Source organism: Solanum stenotomum, chromosome 9 (assembly GCF_019186545.1).
Source record: "Solanum stenotomum isolate F172 chromosome 9, ASM1918654v1, whole genome shotgun sequence".
Lineage (NCBI taxonomy): Eukaryota > Viridiplantae > Streptophyta > Magnoliopsida > Solanales > Solanaceae > Solanum > Solanum stenotomum.
The window spans coordinates 33316533-33337641 of NC_064290.1; the positions used below are offsets into that span (position 1 = coordinate 33316533).

At 35.5% G+C, this 21109-nt stretch overlaps 1 protein-coding gene across 1 annotated transcript; it reads right to left on the reverse strand.

The window, feature by feature from the left end:
- Window positions 1-11392: 11392 nt before the first annotated feature.
- On the reverse strand, window positions 11393-12760 carry LOC125877468 (uncharacterized). The gene is made up of 2 exons (XM_049558755.1): window positions 11657-12760; window positions 11393-11539 (listed from the first exon to the last, which is right to left on the reverse strand). Exons 1-2 carry the CDS (start codon window positions 12758-12760, stop codon window positions 11393-11395), a joined length of 1251 nt encoding a protein of 416 aa, XP_049414712.1.
- Window positions 12761-21109: the final 8349 nt, after the last annotated feature.

Consider the following 21109-nt stretch of genomic DNA (forward strand, 5'->3'; position numbering starts at 1 on the left):
ATTATATAAAATGTTATAATATTTGTAGTATTTTAATTGGATAGCATTTCTTTAATTTTTCTCGAAATCATTTAATTTTTAGCCCATTCTAATCTAATTCCTTTCAATTTTAGCTTTTTCCTTATTCAATTCATTGCAATTCTAGCCACCTCAATCCAATTTCCTTTTTGAATTATAGCCTCTTATATCAATTTTAGTTGCAATTTTAGCCATTCATTCATTGCAATTATAACCCTTTTTGTCCAAATCTTGAAACATTAGTTTAAATCTTAATCGTCCATCCTTTAAGTGAATCCTAGATCAAATCCTAGCCGCTTATCTTAACTAATCCAATGGCTCAAATTAAATCTACCTAACCTTCATATTTTTGACCTAAAAAAAGACCAAACCCTCTAATTTTGAAAACTCATTCTTTTCTTCTCTCTCAAGCAGCCCAACCTCCTCCCGTCGCCCTCCTCCCGTCGCCCTCCTCCTGCCACCCTCCTCTTCTCATCTCTTCTCTCCTTGCTCCCTCCCGTCTGTTCTCACCGACGAGAACGGCGAGACAAATCGCCGCCTCTCTCTCGTCTCTCCAATCAGCGAAAGTTCGCTGCTTTGTCTCTCCCTCAACTGCTCCGGCCAGCGAGCTCCAAGCAATCAACATCAGCAGCCGGCGAGGAGAGCAACAACATCTCCGGCCAACTGACCCCAACCTCGATACATTGCCCTTCTCCTTTAATTGAAGGTTAGGGTTTCATAATATTATTTTTAATGTCTTTCAATTTGAGTATTGAATTTGTTAATTAGTGTATTGAATTAGTTTTTTTTATTGATTGTTAGTTAGTAAGTGAATGATTTAGGGGTTTTTGATGGTTAGTTTGAATTAGGGATTATCTGATTGTTAGTTTGTGTTTGTTGATTGTGAAATGAAAATTTTAATGTTGGGGTTTGTTTGAATTAGGGTATCTTAGGATTTGTTTGAAATTCGGTATTTCTTGAGTTAACTAGTTTGATTTTGGAATTGTAAGATTAGATTGAATTAGGGTATTTAAGGAGTTGTTTGAATTTAGGATTTTAGCACTAGTTAGATTTTGGGATTTTAGGACTAGTTTGAATTTGTGATTTTAAGACTAGTTTGAATTTTGAATTTAGGACTAGTTTGAATTATTATTGAAGTTGAACTTAGAATTTGAACATGAACTTGAACTTAGAACTTGAACTTGAACTTAGAATTTGAAGTTAAAGTTAGAACTAGAACTTGAACTTAGAACTTGAACTTAGAACTTGAATTTGAACTTGAACTTGAACTTAGAACTTGAACTTAGAACTTGAATTTGAACTTGAACTTGAACTTGAACTTAGAACTTGAACTTGAACTTGAACTTAGAACTTGGAACTTGAACTTGAAATTAGAACTTGAACTTAGAACTTGAACTTGAACTTGAACTTAGAATTAGAACTTGAACTTAGAATTAGAACTTCAACTTGAAATTAGAAATTGAACTTGAGCTTAGAACTTAAAATTAGAACTTGAACTTAGAACTTCAACTTGAAATTAGAATTTGAACTTGAACTTAGAACTTGAACTTAGAATGTGAACTTGAACTTAGAACTTGAACTTGAAATTAGAACTTGAACTTGAACTTGAACTTGAACTTAGAATTTGAAGTTAAACTTAGAACTTGAACTTGAAATTAGAACTTGAACTTAGAACTTGAACTTGAACTTAGAATTAGAACTTGAACTTAGAAATTGAACTTGAACTTAGAACTTGAACTTGAAATTAGAATTTGAACTTGGAATTAGAATTTGAACTTGAAATTAGAACTTGAACTTGAAATTAGAACTTGAACTTGAAATTAGAACTTGAACTTGAACTTAGAACTTGAACTTGAACTTAGAATTTGAACTTAAACTTAGAACTTGAACTTGAAATTAGAACTTGAACCTAGAATTTGAACTTGAACTTTGAACTTAGAACTTGAAATTAGAACTTGAACCTAGAACTTGAACTTGAACGAAGAATTTGAACTTGAACTTTGAACTTAGAACTTGAAATTAGAACTTGAACTTGAAATTAGAATTTGAACTTGGACTTAGAACTTGAACTTGAACTTAGAATTAGAACTTGAACTTGAAATTAGAACTTGAACTTGAAATTTAACTAATTTTAGAACTTTTCGTGGTAGGCAATTGAGGAAGCTCAACATCTAAAAAGTTGATACAAGACTATATTGCTTCTTTCATCAAAGTAGGAGATAAGGTTGGTGCTTCTAAATTTCTAAAGTTCAAGTACAATTGTTTTCAATAATGTGTTTGTGTCCATCTAGTATTGATATTTAGCTTTAATTTTATGATAATATTTTTGTGTCCATCGATTGTTTGTTAAGCATAAGTACCAACACTAGTTGATCCTATTGATGACAAAATTGATTTTCTTGCAAGATCGATTTGTGTCCATCTAGTGTTGACACTTAGCTTTAAATTTAGAAATAATATATTTGTTAAGCATGAGTACCAACACCAGTTGATCCTATTGATGACAAAATTTATTTTCTTGCAAGATCGATTTGTGTCCATCTAGTGTTGACACTTAACTTTAAAATTAAATAAGTTGAATTAAAAAATGTGGTTTCGTTGATGGATTTAGTTGTTGGAATTAATTCAAAACTAAACTAGTTCAAGTTAAAAAGTTGTTAAGTTGTTTAAATATGTTAAATTAAATAATGTGGTTTTGTCAATACTAAACTAGTTTTAGGACTACTACTAGTAAAATTATTATTAAATTTTATTTATAATATAATTGAATATCTATATTTTTGTAGATGGATAATCGTTTGTGGATGTATAATATGCATTATGAAACTGGTGCTGGTTTGAAACCTGAGTTTATTGACGGTGTTAGAAATTTTATTGAACATACAATGACACTTGACATTTTCAAGATTAATGGATTGGTTAGGTGTCCTTGTAGTGCATGTAAGTGCTTAAATTATTTTTAAACCAGATAGAGTTATGGTTCATTTGTACCGTAATGGATTTAAGCCTAGATATTTTGTATGGATTAATTATGGAGAAAGTGATGGATTGGATGGTATATTTTATAATTCAATGCCTGTTGATGTATATAATATGGTTGCACCACATGACCAAATTAGGGTTGAACAAGTTAGAGTTGAACATGCTAGGGTTGAACATGATAGGGTTCATGAAATGATCAATGGTGCTTTCGGGGTTCAATGTGGGATGGAACCGGAATAATATTTTGATGAAGCTCCTAATGAAGAAGCAAGACACTTTTATGATCAATTAGAAGAGTCTAGTCGTCCACTATGTGAAGGGAGTCCGCATTCTGCCCTGTCAGTTGCAGTTAGATTAATGAATATTAAATCAGATTGGAATGTTCCTAATGCTGCTATGGACTCAATGGTTGATCTTTTGGGTGAACTAGTTAATCCGGAGTTTAACATACCAAAGAACTTCTATCAAGCAAAGCGTTTGGTGTCCAAGTTAGGATTGACGTATGATAGAATTCATTGTTGTGTTAATGGATGCATGTTGTTTTACAAGACTGATAGTGAATTAGAAAATTGTAAGTTTTGTGGACATACTCGTTATAAGAGGACTCCGGCTGGAAAGATGGTCCCAGTTCAGGCGATGCATTATCTACCTCTCATTCCTAGGTTAAAGAGGTTGTATGCATTGATGAGGTTTGCCCCACATATGAGATGGCATCGTGAATATAGAAGGTCGCCGGGTGTCTTGTCTCATCCATATGATGGTGAAGCATAGAAGCATTTTGATAATGTATATCCTGATTTTGCTTGTGAACCAAGAAATGTTAGATTGGGGTTGTGTTCAGATAGCTTCACACCATTCTCTAATAATGCTTCGCCTTATTCATGTTAGCCGATATTTCTTACTCCGTATAATCTTCCTCCTGAAATGTGCATGACTAGTCCCTACATCTTTCTAAGTTGTGTTATTCCAGGTCCCCGGAATCCAAAAAGTTTGATTGATGTCTATCTACAACCATTGATAGATGAGCTCAAACAATTGTGGTTTGAAGGCGTTTTGACTTATGATATATCAACTAAGCAAAATTTTATCATGCGTGCTTTTTTAATGTGGACTATTAATATTTTCCTGCATACGAGATGTTGTCTAGTTGGATGACAGCTGGAAAGCTAGCATGTCCATATTGCATGGAAAATAGTAAGGCATTCACTTGAAAGCATGGCAGAAAAAATACATGGTTTGATTGTCATCACCAGTTCTTGCCAATGGACCATGAGTTTAAAAAGATGAAAAATGCATTTAGAAAAAATAAGGTTGAAACTGACCCCCCACATCCATTACTCACAGGGCATCAAATTTGGGAGAGAATTTCTCAACTACCTAAAGTTACAGAAGCTTCACCTTCTAGACTTCCTGGATATGGTGTTGAACATAATTGGATCAAACAAAGCATATTTTGGGAGTTACCGTATTAGAAGGACAATCTGCTACGACATAATCTAGATGTGATGCACATTGAAAAAAAATTACTTTGACAATTTTTTTAACACAGTGATGGATGTTAAGGGTAAGACAAAAGACAATCCAAAAGTTAGAATGGACATAAAGGAATATTGTAGGAGAAAAGAGTTATGGTTGCAGGAATTACAGAATGGTGAAATAGTTAAGCCCAAAGCCAGCTTTTCATTCACATTGGATGAGAAACGTGAAATTATTGAGTGGGTTAAAAATTTTAGGATGCCAGAGGGCTATGCTTCGAATTTAGGAAAGCGGGCAAATATGAATGAAGGAAAATTGATAGGTATGAAAAGTCATGATTGTCATGTGTTCATGGAAACTTTAATTCCTATCACTTTTAGCCATCTACCCGAAAGGATATGGAAACCAATCACAGAGATAAGTCTCTTTTTTTAAATATTTGTGTTTTGGAAAGTTGTTGGAGAGTAGTTTAGATAGGATGGAGGAAAATATTCTTGTCACTACTAGTAAGTTGGAGAAGATATTTCCATGTGGTTTTTTTGATGTGATTGAGCATCTTCCAATTCACCTTGTACAAGAGGCCCGCCTCGGAGGTCCGGTTCAAACAAGATGGATGTATCCATTTGAGAGGTATCCATTTGAAATATTCACTAAGTTATATATATTCGCCAAGTCTTTTATATATTAACATATATATACATATATGCATGCAGAAAAATTGGTAGTTCGAAGCAAACGATTAAGCAAAGGGGAAGGATCGAAGGATCATTTGTTCAAGGTCATATTGGGAGAGAACAGGTGATTTTTATTCTTATTACTTTGCTCATGATGTGTCATGTAGGGTAAATAGGCCCAATCGCAATGATGAAGGCGATATTGATCCTTTATTTTCACCGATATCAATTTTAAATCAAAATGGTCGAGGATCTAAATAGCGTAGAAAGCAAGGCTTCACTGATATTGAAATGTAATCAGTTGTGACACATATTTTGCTTAATTGTCCAGAGATTCAATCATATGTCAAGTATGTGTTAAAAATATGTTATTAAATTACATACTAATAAGTGATCATTAACTAACGAAATACTTTAATGTAAAATGATCAGCTTGTTCGTAAACACATGGGGTAATGAAGCCATCTATATAGAATTTTCCAAATGGCTGAGGAACTATGTAAGTGTGCAATCACTAAGTATTTAATAATATATTCATGTTATACTAAATTATATTACTTAAAATAACAATCGCGTAGGTTTACGATGAATACTCAAGTGTCCAACATTTGCAATTAGTGAAAGAAGTAGCCCTTGGACCTGAATCTCAAGTACTGACAATGAATAAGTATTGTGTCAATGGTTTTAAGTTTCAAACTGAAGAAATATCTAGGAACAAGAAAACAAATAATAGCGGTGTCTATATACAAGGTGATGTTGATGGTACTGGTCAAACTATTGAATATTATGGTGTCATTCAAGAGATTATTGAAGTGAGGTATTCAGGTTGGCCTAATAAGAAGATTGTATTGTTTCGGTGTGAGTGGTTTGACCCATCACATAGAGGCACAAAGGTGGACCATCAACATAATATAATTGAAGTTAAGTACACCAGGAAATACAGAAGTTATGATCCTTTTATTATTGCACAACATGCTAAATAAGTGTATTATGCTTCATATCCATTGCGTAGAGACAAAGCTGATTGGTGGGTTGTTATAAAAAGTAAGCATGTGGGAAGTATTGAAATTGACAATGTCTTAGATGTGGCGTATCAAAATGATGTTGCAATTGTTCAACAACAAGTTGATGTTGAATTGGAAACCACACTACAACATCCTCAACACATATTAGAAGAAGTATCTGATGATGAGATATTGAATGTTGAGGAAGAAATATTTGAGAATGAGGAAAATGAATCATTTGATGACGAAGAATGGGACGATAATGAAAATGAAACAACTGAGGAGGAAGAATGGGAGAATGATGGAATTGAAACAAGCGAGGAGGAATAGTGTAGAATGAAAGCTAGCTAGTACATATGTAAGTGTATTTTACTATTTTTATTTAATTTATGATTTTTATATATATTATACATGTAAATTTGCATACAGATGTCATCAAGCGGTGGCGGTGATAGACATCGCGAGAATCTTGGAGTTAGCTAGACTAAACAGGCTAAGAAGAAGAAGTCTAGGAGACCGATAGATCAGGAGGATATTGCAGGATCTATTTCTTCTGCGCCAGAGCGCATCAGCCATGATACTCATTTATTTGCTGTTCCGTTTGGTACGACGAATCCTCGACAATATTATCCTAATTATCGTTGACCAGTCGGTGCTTCATCTACTTCACAGGCATTGCCTTCACGACGCTATGAGGACCTACCTTTATAGGCTATTCGTCGAGCACGATCCTTATCGGCAGGTACTCCATTTCCCATAGGTACATCTCCTCAGTTATCTGCCATGAGGCTTGGAGATTCTAGAAGCGAGCAGTCAGATGCTATGGCCGGTACGCTTCCATTGACTCAGCGTTTTGTGCATCCTGATGTATCACCCTCATCTACAACTGCACCTAGTGCTACACCACATGATACGATGTCTACTCTAGCTCCTGGCCAGAAGGACATACTCGGTAAAGTCATGATTAAGCCGGATCGATCATCGTAAGTTTGTTTTGTTATCTATTTGTTAGTTTATATTTTATTTATTTCTTATACTTTAATATATTATTCATGAACTAACATATTTATTATGTGTTTTGCAGGTGGTATCCTGCAAAGGATGCTGCCCGGGCTTTAAAAGAGTGTGTTAGAAGACTCTATACACAAGCTTATCACTCTTGGAGCGAGATTCCAAACAGTATACGCCAGACGATGCTTTTTTAGTTATGTTTAGTATATTTTACTTTTTTTTACTATCAATTTAATTAACGTTCTTCAATTTTTTTCAGACTATGTGTACTTGGGAGTCGAGGTACAATTTGGTCATTGGGACCACATTTGAGAGGAAGGCATCCACCAGACTGTCTAGCTAGTTAAAGAGCATTCGGGATAGTGGTGAACGTCCCGGTTGGATGTTGCCTCATGTTTTTGATGAATTGGGTCAGTATTGGAACACAGACAAGTTTAAGGCAATATAAGATCAAGCCAAAATGGCTAGAGGCAGTCTTAAAGGTGGCTCGTTGCACACCGGAGGTGCAAAGATGGTTGAAACAATTGCACGAGAGATGGTAAGTTCTAATTCAAACTTTTAAATAAATAATTAGTTGATACATATATAACGTTATAAATTTCAGTTTTTATTTATAGGAAAAAGAATTGGGACGCACTCCCATTAAACTAGAGGTTTTCAAAAAAACTCATGTCAGGAAGAAAGAAAATGAGTCGGATCCGGATGTGTGGGTGGAGGAAAGGGCCGAACGAACTTTTGTATGTTATTTAATATGAATAATATATATCAATAGTGAATATATTTATGATATGTATATATATTTATGTCAATTTTTATATTTAATATGCAGAATGACTTTCATAATTACGTCGCTGAGAATCTAGATAGTTAGGTTCAATTGACACCTGAACTGTCCACTCAGATTTGGAAAGAAAAAGTGGTAAGGGGGGACACACAAGGGTAGATGTTATGGTCTAGGCTCTCGCAACGATGTTAGATGCCTTCAGTCAGGCTTAGAAGGTATTGGATCGTCACGTCAAGCTGAGGCACTTGACGGTGTTCAGATTGCTGCTATGTCGGATCAAATAGCAAAACTTACAGCGGCATTAGCAGAGTCGGAGCGGAAAAGAGTAGCTGAACAAGAAAGCATGAGTGAGACCATTTAACAAATCAAAGAACAAGTGATGAACCTCGCTTGTTGACCTACTACTTCGGCTCTCGATGACACCAACGACGAGAGTGATGAGGATGATTATGTAGGTCTCACTCATAAGTTTAGATCTCTGGACATATATGAACTTTTTGAAATTTTGAAACAAATTTTAAAAGACTTTAATTTATGATTTAGATACTTTTGAATGTTATTTTAAGTTTGTTGTTTTATGTTTTGTTTAGATTGTTTATAATTGTGTGTGTTTGATTGGACTGAATAGTGTAGAATTGAATTGAATTGCATTTGCAGGTGGGCAACAAAAGCTGCGAGCTGCTACTGTCAAATATATTGCAGAAAAAGTGACGGATAGTGTGGTTTAGTCCGTCGCTTTTCTGGGTTTTAATTTTTTTAAAAACCCAGAAAAGCGACGGACAACGTGGTTTAGTTCGTCTCTTTTATGGGATTTTCAAAAATAAAATTCTCACAAAAGCGACGGACTACGTCGCCGTTTAGAAATAAAAAAATGAAAACAAAAATAAAACGACGGAGTCCGTCGCTTTTGTTAAAAAAGTAAAAAACAGACGCAGTCTGTCGCTTTTTGAAAAGCGACGCCGTCCATCGCTTTTTGAAAAGTGACGCCGTCCGTCGCTTTTTGAAATGCGACGCAGTCCGTCCCTTTAATAAAAGTGACGCTGTCCGTCGCTTTTTAAAAAGTGTCGGGTGAAAAAGCGATGGAGGTGACTGCGTCGTTTTTCATCGATTTTGACCAAAAAAGCGACGCAGTCCGTCGCTTTTGGCAGTCGGTTTTTGACAAGTTTTTAGTAGTGATAATTTATACGGGGATGTGCCTATTGGTGTTTTAAATGCAGTTCTATATGCCCATAAGGCATCATCCAACCGTATTTGACACACTAACCATTTTTTCAAGAATTCTTTTTAATTCATGGTTAGCCACCTCTACTTGCCCACTAGTTTGGGCATGGTATGGAGTTCCTGTTTTATGAGTTACCCCATACTTACCCAGCAATGATGCAAATTGTTTGTTAATAAAATTAGATCCATTATCACTAATGATGACTCTTGGTGTGCCAAATCTAGTAAAAATATTTTTTCTCAAGAACTCGCACACCACACGAGCATCATTTGTCCTAGTAGGAATTGCCTCTACCCATTTGGATACATAGTCAACTGCTACCAGGATATATTCAAAAGAGTGGGAAGAAGGGAAAGGTCCCATGAAATCGATGCCCCATACATCAAAAATATCACATATTAAGATTGAATTTTGGGGCATCTCATTTCTCTTGCTTATATTACATGTCCTTTGGCAACCGTCACACTGAACCACATACTCCCGTGCATTCTTGAATAGAGATGGCCAATAGAACCCTGCTTCTAGAACCTTGGAGGCTGTTCTATTTCCACCATAATGTCCACCTGCTTCTAGAACCTTGCTTCTAGAACCTTGGAGGCTGTTCTATTTCCACCGTAATGTCCACCTGCTCCATCATGATAATGAGACAGTATACTGGCCATCTCTTCTTCAGGTGCATATCTTCTAATGATGCCATTTGCACAAATTTTAAACAAAAATGGGTCATTCCAGAAATAATTTCTTACCTCGCTTCGAAGTCTCCTCTTCTGCTCATATCTCAGATCTTGAGGCACCCATCTACTAACCAAGTAATTGGCTATGTCTGCATACCAAGGTGCTCTTTCAGAGATTGAAAATAATTGCTCATCTGGAAACTCTTCCTTAATTGGTACCATCTCCACAGGAGGATTTTCCAGTCTTGACAAATGATCTGCTACCTAATTTTCTGTACCTTTTCTATCAATGATCTGGAGGTCGAATTCTTGAAGCAAAAGAACCCATCTCAAAAGTCTTGGTTTGCTTCCTTCTTTTTCAACAAGTATTTTAAAGCTGAGTGATCAGTGTGAACGATCACCTTACTTCCTATCAGGTATGATCTGAATTTGTTGAAAGCAAAAACCACTGCAAACAGTTTCTTCTCAGTGGTTGCATAGTTCACCTGTGCACTATTTAGAGTTTGACTGGCATATAAATTGGTCTAAACAATTTGTCTCTCTTTTGTCCCAACACTGCACCCACAACAAAATCACTAGCATCACACATAAGCTCAAATGGCTGAATCCAATCAGGAGTAACCATTATAGGGGCACTCGTGAGCTTCTCCTTTACTAGGTTAAATGCCCTTAGACAATCAGATGTGAACAAACACTTAGTATCTTTTGTGAGCAAGGTAGTTAAGGGCTCAGATGTACTAGAGAAGTTTTGACTAAATCTCCTATAGAATCCTGCATGTCCCAGAAAACTTCGTATGCTCTTCACAGATGTTGGTGGTGCTAGTTTAGAAATGATCTCCACCTTGGCTTTGTCTACTTCTATGCCATCAGCCGAAACCTTGTGACCCAACACTATTCCTTCTCTAACCATGAAGTGACATTTTTTCTAATTTAGAACCAAGTGAGTTTCTTCACAATGCTTTAAAACAACTTCAATATTCATTAGGCAATTGTCAAAATCTTCACCAAACAAGGTGAAATCATCCATAAAGACCTCTAAGCATTTCCCATTCAATTAAGCGAATATAGACATCATGCACCTCTGGAATGTTGATGGTGCATTGGACAAACCAAAAGGCATTCTTCTATATGCAAATATTCCTGACGGGCATGTAAAAGTGGTCTTTTCCATATCTTCAGGTGCAATGGGTATTTGATTGTAGCCAGAGTACCCATCAAGAAAATAATAAAATCCTTGGCTAGCTACCTTCTCCAACATTTGATCAATGAAAGGAAGTGAGAAATGGTCTTTCCTAGTTGCATTATTCAGCCTTCTATAGTCTACACACATTCTCCACCCAGTAACAGTTCTGGTTGGGATCAATTCATTATCATCATTCTTCACTACAGTAATTCCTCCATTCTTTGGTACCATATGAATTGGGCTGATCCAAGAGCTATCAGAAATTGGGAATATGATTCCCCCATCTAGAAGTTTAAGAACTTCTTTCTTTACTATTTCTTCCATTTTCTCATTCAGCTTGCATTGTGGTTGTACCATCGGCTAGCTATTTTCCTCCAACAGGATTTTGTGCATACATAATGCTGGGATATCTGCAATAGACCACTCGATAGCCTTCTTGTATCTTCTCAACATATATATCAGCTTCCTTTCCTGTTCTTCTGTAAGATAAATTGAAACAATTACTGGAAAACTGTCAAGTTCAAGAAATACATACTTCAAGTGAGTGGGAAACACTTTGAGCTTTGGAGTAGATGTTTGCTTTTCTCTCAAAAGTTCATTTTCAGTTTTTTGGATAGGATGTTCGTACCCTTGCTTCTTCATTATTCGATTCAGTGATGCATCTCTCCAATGACTCCTCCATAAGGTTTTCATTCTTATATTCTTCAGCCAGATCAGTCAAAATATCTACTTTGAAACAGGAATAGAAATTTTCCTCCTCTTGAGGAAATTTCATCATCTTTTTCATATTGAAAACTACTTTTTCTTCTCCAACTCTGAGCATCAATTGTCCTTCATATACATCAAGTATTGCTCTACCAGTAGCAAGAAATGGCCTCCCAAGAATTAATGGAACCTCCTTATTTTCTTCCATGTCCACCACTATGAAATCCACTAGTAACACAAACTTGTCCACTCTAACTAAAACATCTTCAATTATTCCTTCATGAATGATTGTAGATTGATCTGCCAATTGTAAGGAAACAGGGATGGACTTAATTATTCCAAGTTCTCCTTCCAATTTCTTGAAAATTGACAGCGGCATGAGGTTTATAGAGGCTCCTGAGTCGCTTAATGACTTCTCAAATCTAACATTTCCTATAGCACAACGAATAGTGAAACTACCCGGATCACCACATTTCTGAGGTAGTTTATTTTGAAGGATGACACTACAACGAGCATTAAGCTTGACTACTGATGTTTTCTCCAATTTTCTCTTGCTAGATAGAATTTCCTTTAGGAACTTTGCATATGCAGACATTTGCGTGACAACCCCTGTAAATGGTATATTCACATATAGCTGTTTTAGCATCTCAAGGAACTTTCCAAAACATTTATCAAGCTTTTCTTGTTTCATCTTTTGAGAAAAAGGCAATGGAGACATATGTTTTATATCCCTATCAACTTCCGACTTGTCCTTACCCTTCATGATTTCATGAGATTCTTTTGTCTCCACTTGGCTTTCCCTTGACTTCTCTTTTGGACTCTGACAATTTTCACTCAACATCTTCCCAGAACGCAATGTTACAGCCTTCAAATATTTTGGATTCCTCACTGTGTCACTTGGTAGAGTTCCTGGAGTTCTTTCAGAAATTTGATTTGCAATCTGTCCCACTTGCTTCTCCAAATTGCGAATAGAAGCACTCTGATTTTCAAACTTCTCATCTACCTTGGTGATGAAACTTTTAAACATCTCCTCCAAATTGGATTGGTTTCCTTGTTGTCCCTGCTGAGGTTGATATTGTTGTCGCTGATAATTCTGATACCCCTAGGGTGCTTGTCCCTGTCCTCCCGCATTGTTCTGTTGCCAAGCATTCAAACTACCATTCGGTGCACTCCACGAGAATCCAGGATGTTTTTGCCCCATTGCATTGAAATTGTTCCCTCTATTATAGTTTCCAACAACATTAACCTGTTCTTCCGCAAGTGGAACTTGTTGACATTCATGAGTAGGATGTCCTCCTACACAAAAATCACAGATTATTGATTGTGTCATTTGAGCCTGCGCAAGAATCAGCTGCTTCACATCCTTTGCAATCGATGCAATTTGTGCTTGAAAGGTAGTGTAAGTATCAACTTGATGCACCCCTGCACTCTTCTTTCTTTCAGAATTTTCTACAACCCACTGATTAGCATCCTCTGCAAGTTCATCAAGAATTTCAATTGCTTCTTCAGTTGTCTTCTTCATGATTGGTCCTCCCACTGCATTATTTAAAATCCTCCTTGACGCAGGCGATAACTCTTCCCAGAAATTTGTCAACTGCAACCATGGCTCTATTCCGTTATGTGGACACTTCCTCAACAATTCTTTAAATCTTTCCCATGCTTCAAACACTGTTTCTAACTCTAGTTGACTGAAATTGCTGATCTCCTTCCTCATTCTACTTGTTTTTCTGGTGAGAAATACTTATCAAGAAACTTTGTCGTCATTTCATTCCAAGTGCAGATTGATCTTGCAGGTAAACTTCGTAGCCAGATCTTAGTATCATCCTTCAAATAGAAAGGAAATGCCCTTAAGTATATAACATCATCTGAAGCTCCATTGTAGTGAAAAGTGTTCATGATTTCATCGAAATCCATCAGATGACTGGTTGGATCCTCATTCTGCTTCCCTCTGAAAAAACACAGTTATTTTGTATTGCTTGGAGAACACTGCTTGATTTCAAAGTTGTTTGCAGCAACCGGAGGACATCTTACACTAGACCGCATCCCATTGTAATTTGTCTTAGCATAGTCTCCTAGCAATCTCCCCGCCCTTCCATTATTTTGATCCATTTGATCTTCCACTTCAACAGGAAGGCGGTGGATTCTTCGGTTAACAACCCCAGGATTTTCAGCCTCATCTTCAATCCCAAGTCCGTGATTCAGGGTATCCGGATTGACTGGGTCATTCAAACCTCTATTACCAGCATTTATATCACCCACTGTATTAAACCCTTGAGGCTGCTGTGAAACCCTTTCTGCAAGTTCCTTCTTAAGCAAGCGTAAAGTTTTTTCCAACTCTGGATTGCATTCGATAACTTCTTTTGAGGAAGATCGTGTCATACACCAAAGTTGTGGTTAATCCCTATTGCCTGCAATAATATGAACTTGAGATATTAACTAAACTAACAAATAAAATAAACCTGAATTAATACACAAAACTCTATGAAAACTACTTGTTGCTAATCCCCGGCAGCGGCGCCAAAATTTGACGAGCACAAACACACTATAAGTTTAATGCTTCGCTAGCCAAATATAGTATAGTGTAAAGATCATTTCTACAGGGATTGGTACAAATAATAATTCAATCAAATCTTGCTAATTATTATTCAGGTGATCAAAATAAAGGAGTTGATTGTGGGTATGAACCACTTTTATAGACTAAATGATAATTTAAAATCAATTGGTAACTATGAAGATTAATATCAGTACTAAAAGATAGGATACAAGACTAACAAGTGCATAATGATAGTTAGGATTGGACTTATTCATTTACCACATCTAAAGTTCTATCGATTCTCTCGAATTCGATAGCTTATTAGAGTATCCTTTAAGCCTTAGATTTTTCCTCCGAGTTAATCCAAGTTAAAGAATAAGACAATTATACCGAAGTGATTTTAATATGCAAAAACATGTTAATGATTGTTCTTAAGAAAGTAACGTCCTTCGACTATTTTTCCTTTAGATTTAATCAATAATTATCAAGAAGCTCCTTCGATTACTTTAGAGAAAATATATTGATTCAATCCAACAAAACTATGCAACAATATTCACCAAGATATTCCTCTTTCGATTAAATAAAATAATGAACAAGGTTGCAATTTAATTCCAATTCCCATAACAAGTTCAAGCATAAGAATGAAAATCAAAATCCCAACAAATTCATCAATACAACATGTTTGTCAAATACCCTCTAAGAATCTACTCTATGGATGAAAATAAGTTTACTAAGAACAAAAGAGAAAAAGAAAACATTGCCATCAAACTTTGAATCCCAACTTCCGTTATGGATTTGAGTAGTGTACCACATCCTCCTCTTCCTCTCGCTAGTCGTTGCCTTTTCTGCTCCTTTTTCTCCCTCATTCACTTGGGAAAAGCTCCAACATCATATAGCATAGGGTTTCTTCTTCCTCAAATTCTAAAAACACCCTTACTTTTATGTTTTCACGCTGCAACTCCACGCAAGCGCGCTACGCATGCACTGGGACGCGCGAATGGCGCGGAGTACCAGTATGCAGCTCAGAATTCACGCGGGCGCGCGGAAAAGCAACTACTCCAATTTTTGCTCATTTTTCTTTCATTTACCTTCTTGTTTCCCCTTTTTCACTAATCATGCTCAAAACTTGAATTGACCACCTTATATACATGAAAAGTATACCAAAAATTGCAAAGTTCACATTAAAACTTATCTAAACTTTCTCATTTTATTCTCCCATCATGAGACAGGGGAAAAGGAAAGCTTTGTACATATTATAACTTAGTAGCAGAGGTGAAGAAGAATTGGATGGAAAGAACAAGAATAGAAGTAATAACTCAGATGATATTACATTCTTATATGCTATATGGATAATTCATGAACTTAAAAGAATGCCTTTTTAATAATTTCGTTATACACTATATTGCAAGTAGAATGATCATCATAACTGGCTGGTATAGTAGGTCGAATTAGTATTTTTACATGGTTAGCACTTTTTGCGCGTGACAAAGCAACATAGCGTTGACCATGTGATAAAACGGGTTCACGTAAATAAATTCCCACAAAATCTAGTGTTTGACCTTGAGCTTTATTTATAGTCATGAAAAATCATAATCGAATTGGAAATTGAGTTCTTTTAAATGGAATAGGTAATTTTTCATCTTGTGAAGATAATAATGGTATTCGAGGAATAAAAACATGCTTGCCCTTAAAATCACCACTGATAATTTTGGCACTAATAACGTGGGTTTTAAAGTTAAGGCAAATTAGTCGTGTTCCATTGCATAAACCTTCAGAAGGATTTAAATTGTGTAAGAGGATAACAAGAGAATTTTGCTTGAGAGTTAACTTATATGGTGGTAGACCAGAGGGATTTAAAGTATGCAAGAAATCTTCATATTGACTTTGATCTTTTGGTTCAACGGTTTCGTCAATTCAAACAAATGACATAGTATTTCCTAGGAATTTATGAATGAACATCTCATTAATTTCAGCTACAAAATTGTTTTTAGTCATTAAAATAACACGGGATGTTATAGAAGAGACATCTTCAGTGAGCATGTTTAAGTTTGGATGAATAGATTTAAACAAAATGTCTAATGATTTTTTCTCATTTACATATGGAATAAGAAATGATAGTGGAATTTCAATTTTACCCAGGGAATTTACACTTTCTTTGCCATTTCCAATCTTTAGTAAATACTCACAGAAGGTCGGATATGTTTTGGCGCGCATGTTTTGCACCAGTTGATACTTTTCAAGGTGATCTCAAATGGTATAATTTAATAAGCTTTCATTAATAAAGTCTTCTTTTTTGCCATTTCGTATAACCGGCAAAGTTTGTCTAAAGTCGCCACCAAAAACAACTTTTCCACCAAAGAGTCTGTCTGTGTTCATAATATCTTTTAGAAATGAATCAAAAGTTTCAATAAGTTTTTTTTGGTCATTGATACTTTGTCCCATACTATTAGTTTTGCATCTCGAATTAAGGAAGCAAGTGAACTTTGTTTACTAATGTTACATGTGCAATTTTCACGTGTGTCTATAGGAAGTATAAAACGGGAATGAGCAGTTCGTCCTCCAGGAAGTACAGAAGCTACAATTCCAGAAGTTGCAGTAGCTAATGCAATAAATCCCTTAGATCGTACAGTAGCTAATAAGGCACGATATAAGTAAGTTTTATCAATTCCTCCGGGACCATCAATAAAGAAAGCCCCTGATTTATTTAGGAAAATTCTATTAAGTATAACATTGTATGTTTTTTGTTATTCTTTGTTCAAATGGGTATGTAACAATAGATCTTCATTAGTTACAGTGATGTTTCGCTCTAGATGGATGTCTCTAGCTTGCAGCATTATACTAGAAGATGTAGTTGAAGAGATAGTCTTTGATATGAGGTTGAACTCATTTATATTATGGCCATTGAATGTAAGATATCATTGATGTGATTTAAGACTAAACAACAAATATCATTTGTCTGTATGTTTAGTATATTTTGAAAATCTTCCGACATAGGACATTGAAATTTTTGCCATAATTCTTTTGGATTAGCAGGGTTACAGTAGGCTAAAAGTGTTGCAAATAAATGTCTGAGTCTATATGGCATTTGATAATTAGCAGCCTCTGACATACACTCTATTAAGTTATTATCAGAAGCAAGCAAGCCATTTTTTTCGGCTGCCTCTCTAAATGTGTTATAATATCTTCAATTAACAGTTCTAAGATCTTCATAAGATTTTGGTCCTCTTATGTTCATCAGCAATAGTCAAAGATAGTATCTTTCTCTTTCTGTTGGGTGACAGGTAACGACACGACCAACTACATTGCCTTGTTTTCTTTGTGTCCACATTTTATTACTTGTAGACCAAACAAAGTGCTCAGGAAATTCTTTGTATAACAAGTTAAGTTCAGTTGCAATTTTATTTGTTTTGTTCATTGAGAAGAATTTTGTTAACATTGTTATTTTGATTGCAGGATTATTCAACACCGAATTCAAATTTGAGCTTGTCCTGAATGAGACAAATTGTTGTCCATCAAGATGAAACTGAAGATGATATAGTGCAGGAGTCATTTCACTAATAGAAAAGCCAAATAGACGCCACATAGCCTCTGGTGGTGAAACCCATCTAGCAGATCGGTAATCTTTTATTTCATCTATTTCTATATCAGAATCATTATTATGTATATGAAAAGCAATTTGTCATATCCTTTGCAAATGTATTTGTAAATATACTTGACAGCTTTAACGTCTGAACAAAACAAATCTTCTTTTTTCTACAGGATTGCTTCTATGATCTTAGGAGCACTGGCCGCCATGGCCCAAACGAAAGTAAAAAGACTTCTAGCTCATAGTTCAATTGGACATGTAGGTTATATTCGTACTGGTTTCTCATGTGGAACCATAAAAGGAATTCAATCACTACTAATTGGTATCTTTCTTAACAACCAAGCAAATATTTGAGTCTCCTTGGGGAGGATGTGAACATCGAGTTAAATTTGGCCAAGAGGTATGGGTTGTAGGGAACAACCCATGAATTATCTAGATATTGATTTCTAATTTTAAAATCTTTTCCAGTATCTCGTCTTCTGTAAATCGGACAGGAATGTTTGCCCTTAGATGTTTTAGTGGTGTAATTGTGAGGGTATTTAAACTTACAATGTCCCTTTTTTTCATGCATGGACTATTAGAATTTAAAACTCCGCATGGACCATGCATCATATGCTTAATAACTAAAGAGTGTAAATAACTATTTGTAGTAGGATCAGGTATTTCAGCACAAACCAACTGATCATAAGCCTCAGGAATTAATAATTTATAGTTATCAGCAAGTATGATAAGGAAATGTGCATGGGGTAAACCATGCTTTTGAAATTCTATAGTGTACATAAAAATAGCGATTTTACCAAAGATTTTTTTCTTGGTAATATCCGACTTTAATTCTTCAACTTTTGCCTTGAAGACTCGAGTTGTTAAATCAGGTCGGTTTTGGACCACATCAGTTGGTAATAGGAAATCATGTATTTCTGGCCACAAAGGATTACATGTCATAGTTAGGAAGATATCAGGTTTTCCAAATTGTTGTACTAATGCAATAGCATCCATGTATCGACGACGCATGTCTCGTGGACCTCCAGTAAAGCTAGCAGGAAGGAACACTTTTATCCCAATATTTGAGGTGTCTCTTTCTCCTTGTCGTAGAAGATCGACCAATCCGGATAGTACCTCATACCTAAATAAATCTTGATTGAATACCAGAAAGTCCAAGCTTTATGTCTCAACTTTTATAAATTCATCTCCAGAATATTGTTGGAATAATCTACCAGAATGTGAAACAATATTTTCTTCAGTATCTCTAATTTGAAGTTTATAACAATAATACTCACGGCATGAGACTGTATTTTTCTTTTGTCTTTGTTTATGTAAAAGTTGTTCTTCATCATTAAGAAAACTATCAATTGAGCAGCCGTTAGATACAGGAAGAAGGCCCTCATTATTAAAAGTGGAACAGTTTCTTGAGAAACTGGGTTATCGTATTATTTTCTGAATGCCACAGTGCCATCCATTTTCTCCGTAGGGAAATAATAGAGGATACTGTGACGAATCATAACAACCGTAGTAATAGTGTACCAGCTGGTTATTATTGGAGTGAGTATGTATTCGAATATGGGGAGTAGAAATAACATTATTTGATTCATCATCAATCCATATACCAGCAACTTCTGAGACGGTGGGTAAATTATATGTTCGTTGATCCACTGCAGAAGCACATTTAAGTGCAATGTAGAAATCAAGTAAGTTTGGAATGCTTATCAAGGATTTGAGAAATATAGAGTATGGATTAATTTTTAGAATTTCGACCAGTTTTGCAATGACTGATCGACTAAGAGTTTCGGAGAATAACATTGTTAATTACGTCGGCATCATAGTCATAAAAGTAGATTTGTAAGTTTCTTACTTCATTATTTGTAGGAAGGAGGCTATTTATGAAATGATGCATTTGTCCTTGAACTTTAAATGTGTATATACCTTGAGTTCTTTTTGCTAACTCCTTATCATATTTGACTCCAAGTGAGGTCAAGGCAAACATGTTATTATATGTTCTGATGCAAGTATGGAAATGCTTGGATTCTTCATTAGTTCCAAAGTAAATACTTTTTAATGCGGGAGGTAATTTATGAGAAACTAACTTTATAGAACCATTACTACAGCAGAAGCCAGAAGTTTTATATTGAAATCTTCTAACTGCACAAAATTTGCAGTTTGGAACTTTCTTTAACAAAGTGGGACTACAGGTCAATTTATTCAGATTAGAGCATTTTACTCTTGTTGGCTCATGTTCTGCAGAATGGAAGGACAATTTAGAAAGGAACAAATGAAAGAAAGGATGCCAAGGATAATATAATAAATACAAATAAACTCTGATAGCTGGTCGTGGTTGGTACAGAGTAGAATGGTCATTGCAGGTGGTTGATGTTGAGCCTGTAATATTATATGTAATTAATGTATATAAGGTAACTGCTCATTTATTATGTATGACTAACTTTAGTTGGTACTAACCTATTTCGTAGATGCTCTCGAATTGAGATGCAGAGGTAACAGGTGATGGTTTATTTTGAAGGAATACAGTAGGTTGCGGTGGAGTTATACTTTGACAGCCAGAGTCAGTCTCTGTAAAATGGACAGCAGCAAGATTTTAGGGAAGAGCATGCGTTCGAACAGAGTATTCTGCCCGGCGTAGTGCCATAAGAGCTACCTTTTTTTCAGTTGGTATTTTTTGGTAAGAAATTCGGCTTCTAAGATTTTTGGCTTCCTTTTTGGTAGTACCCATTTGTTCAGTTTAGTGCCAGACATCTGAGGGAAAGTATTTAGCAAAGTTTTTTTATTGAAGGTAATATCTTAGTGTTCAATTAGGGTCAATGTACACAGAATAACATAGTACAATGTACAGTGAAGAACAAAGCAGAACAATAACAGAGGTAAAAAACTATAGAGTAGGAAAATGCAGAAACTCACGTTTGTCAGTGAAAAGTTTGTTCTCTATTTCGCCAGCTGAAGAAATGTGAGTTCCAAAATCCTACAGAAGGTGTAGGAAATATGCAGTGTATTAATTAAAACTATGCAAAAGCGAAGATTCAAATGAAGATTGTATTCTTGAGACCACTCTAATTAACTAAAAGGTCAATTGACAGCTTAGTAAGAGTAGAGCATATATTAAAAGACACATATATGGTAAAGGCGCAAATAGCAGGCGTATGCGAGGGACAAACATCTATGTGGTTAATATATTGGGTAAAGTTGTTGGATCTTCGGATAATTCCCCAAGTTAACTATCTCTTTACTATAGAGGACTTGCAGAAATAAGA

Bases quoted from the DNA above. Each gene is read 5' to 3' on its own strand.
- LOC125877468 (XM_049558755.1), bottom strand. From the start codon at position 12,760: ATGTTTAAAAGTTTCATCACCAAGGTAGATGAGAAGTTTGAAAATCAG. The intron at 11,540-11,656 runs GTACGAACATCC...TGAACTTGACAG, and splicing joins CGAATAATGAAGAAGCAAGG to TTTTCCAGTAATTGTTTCAA.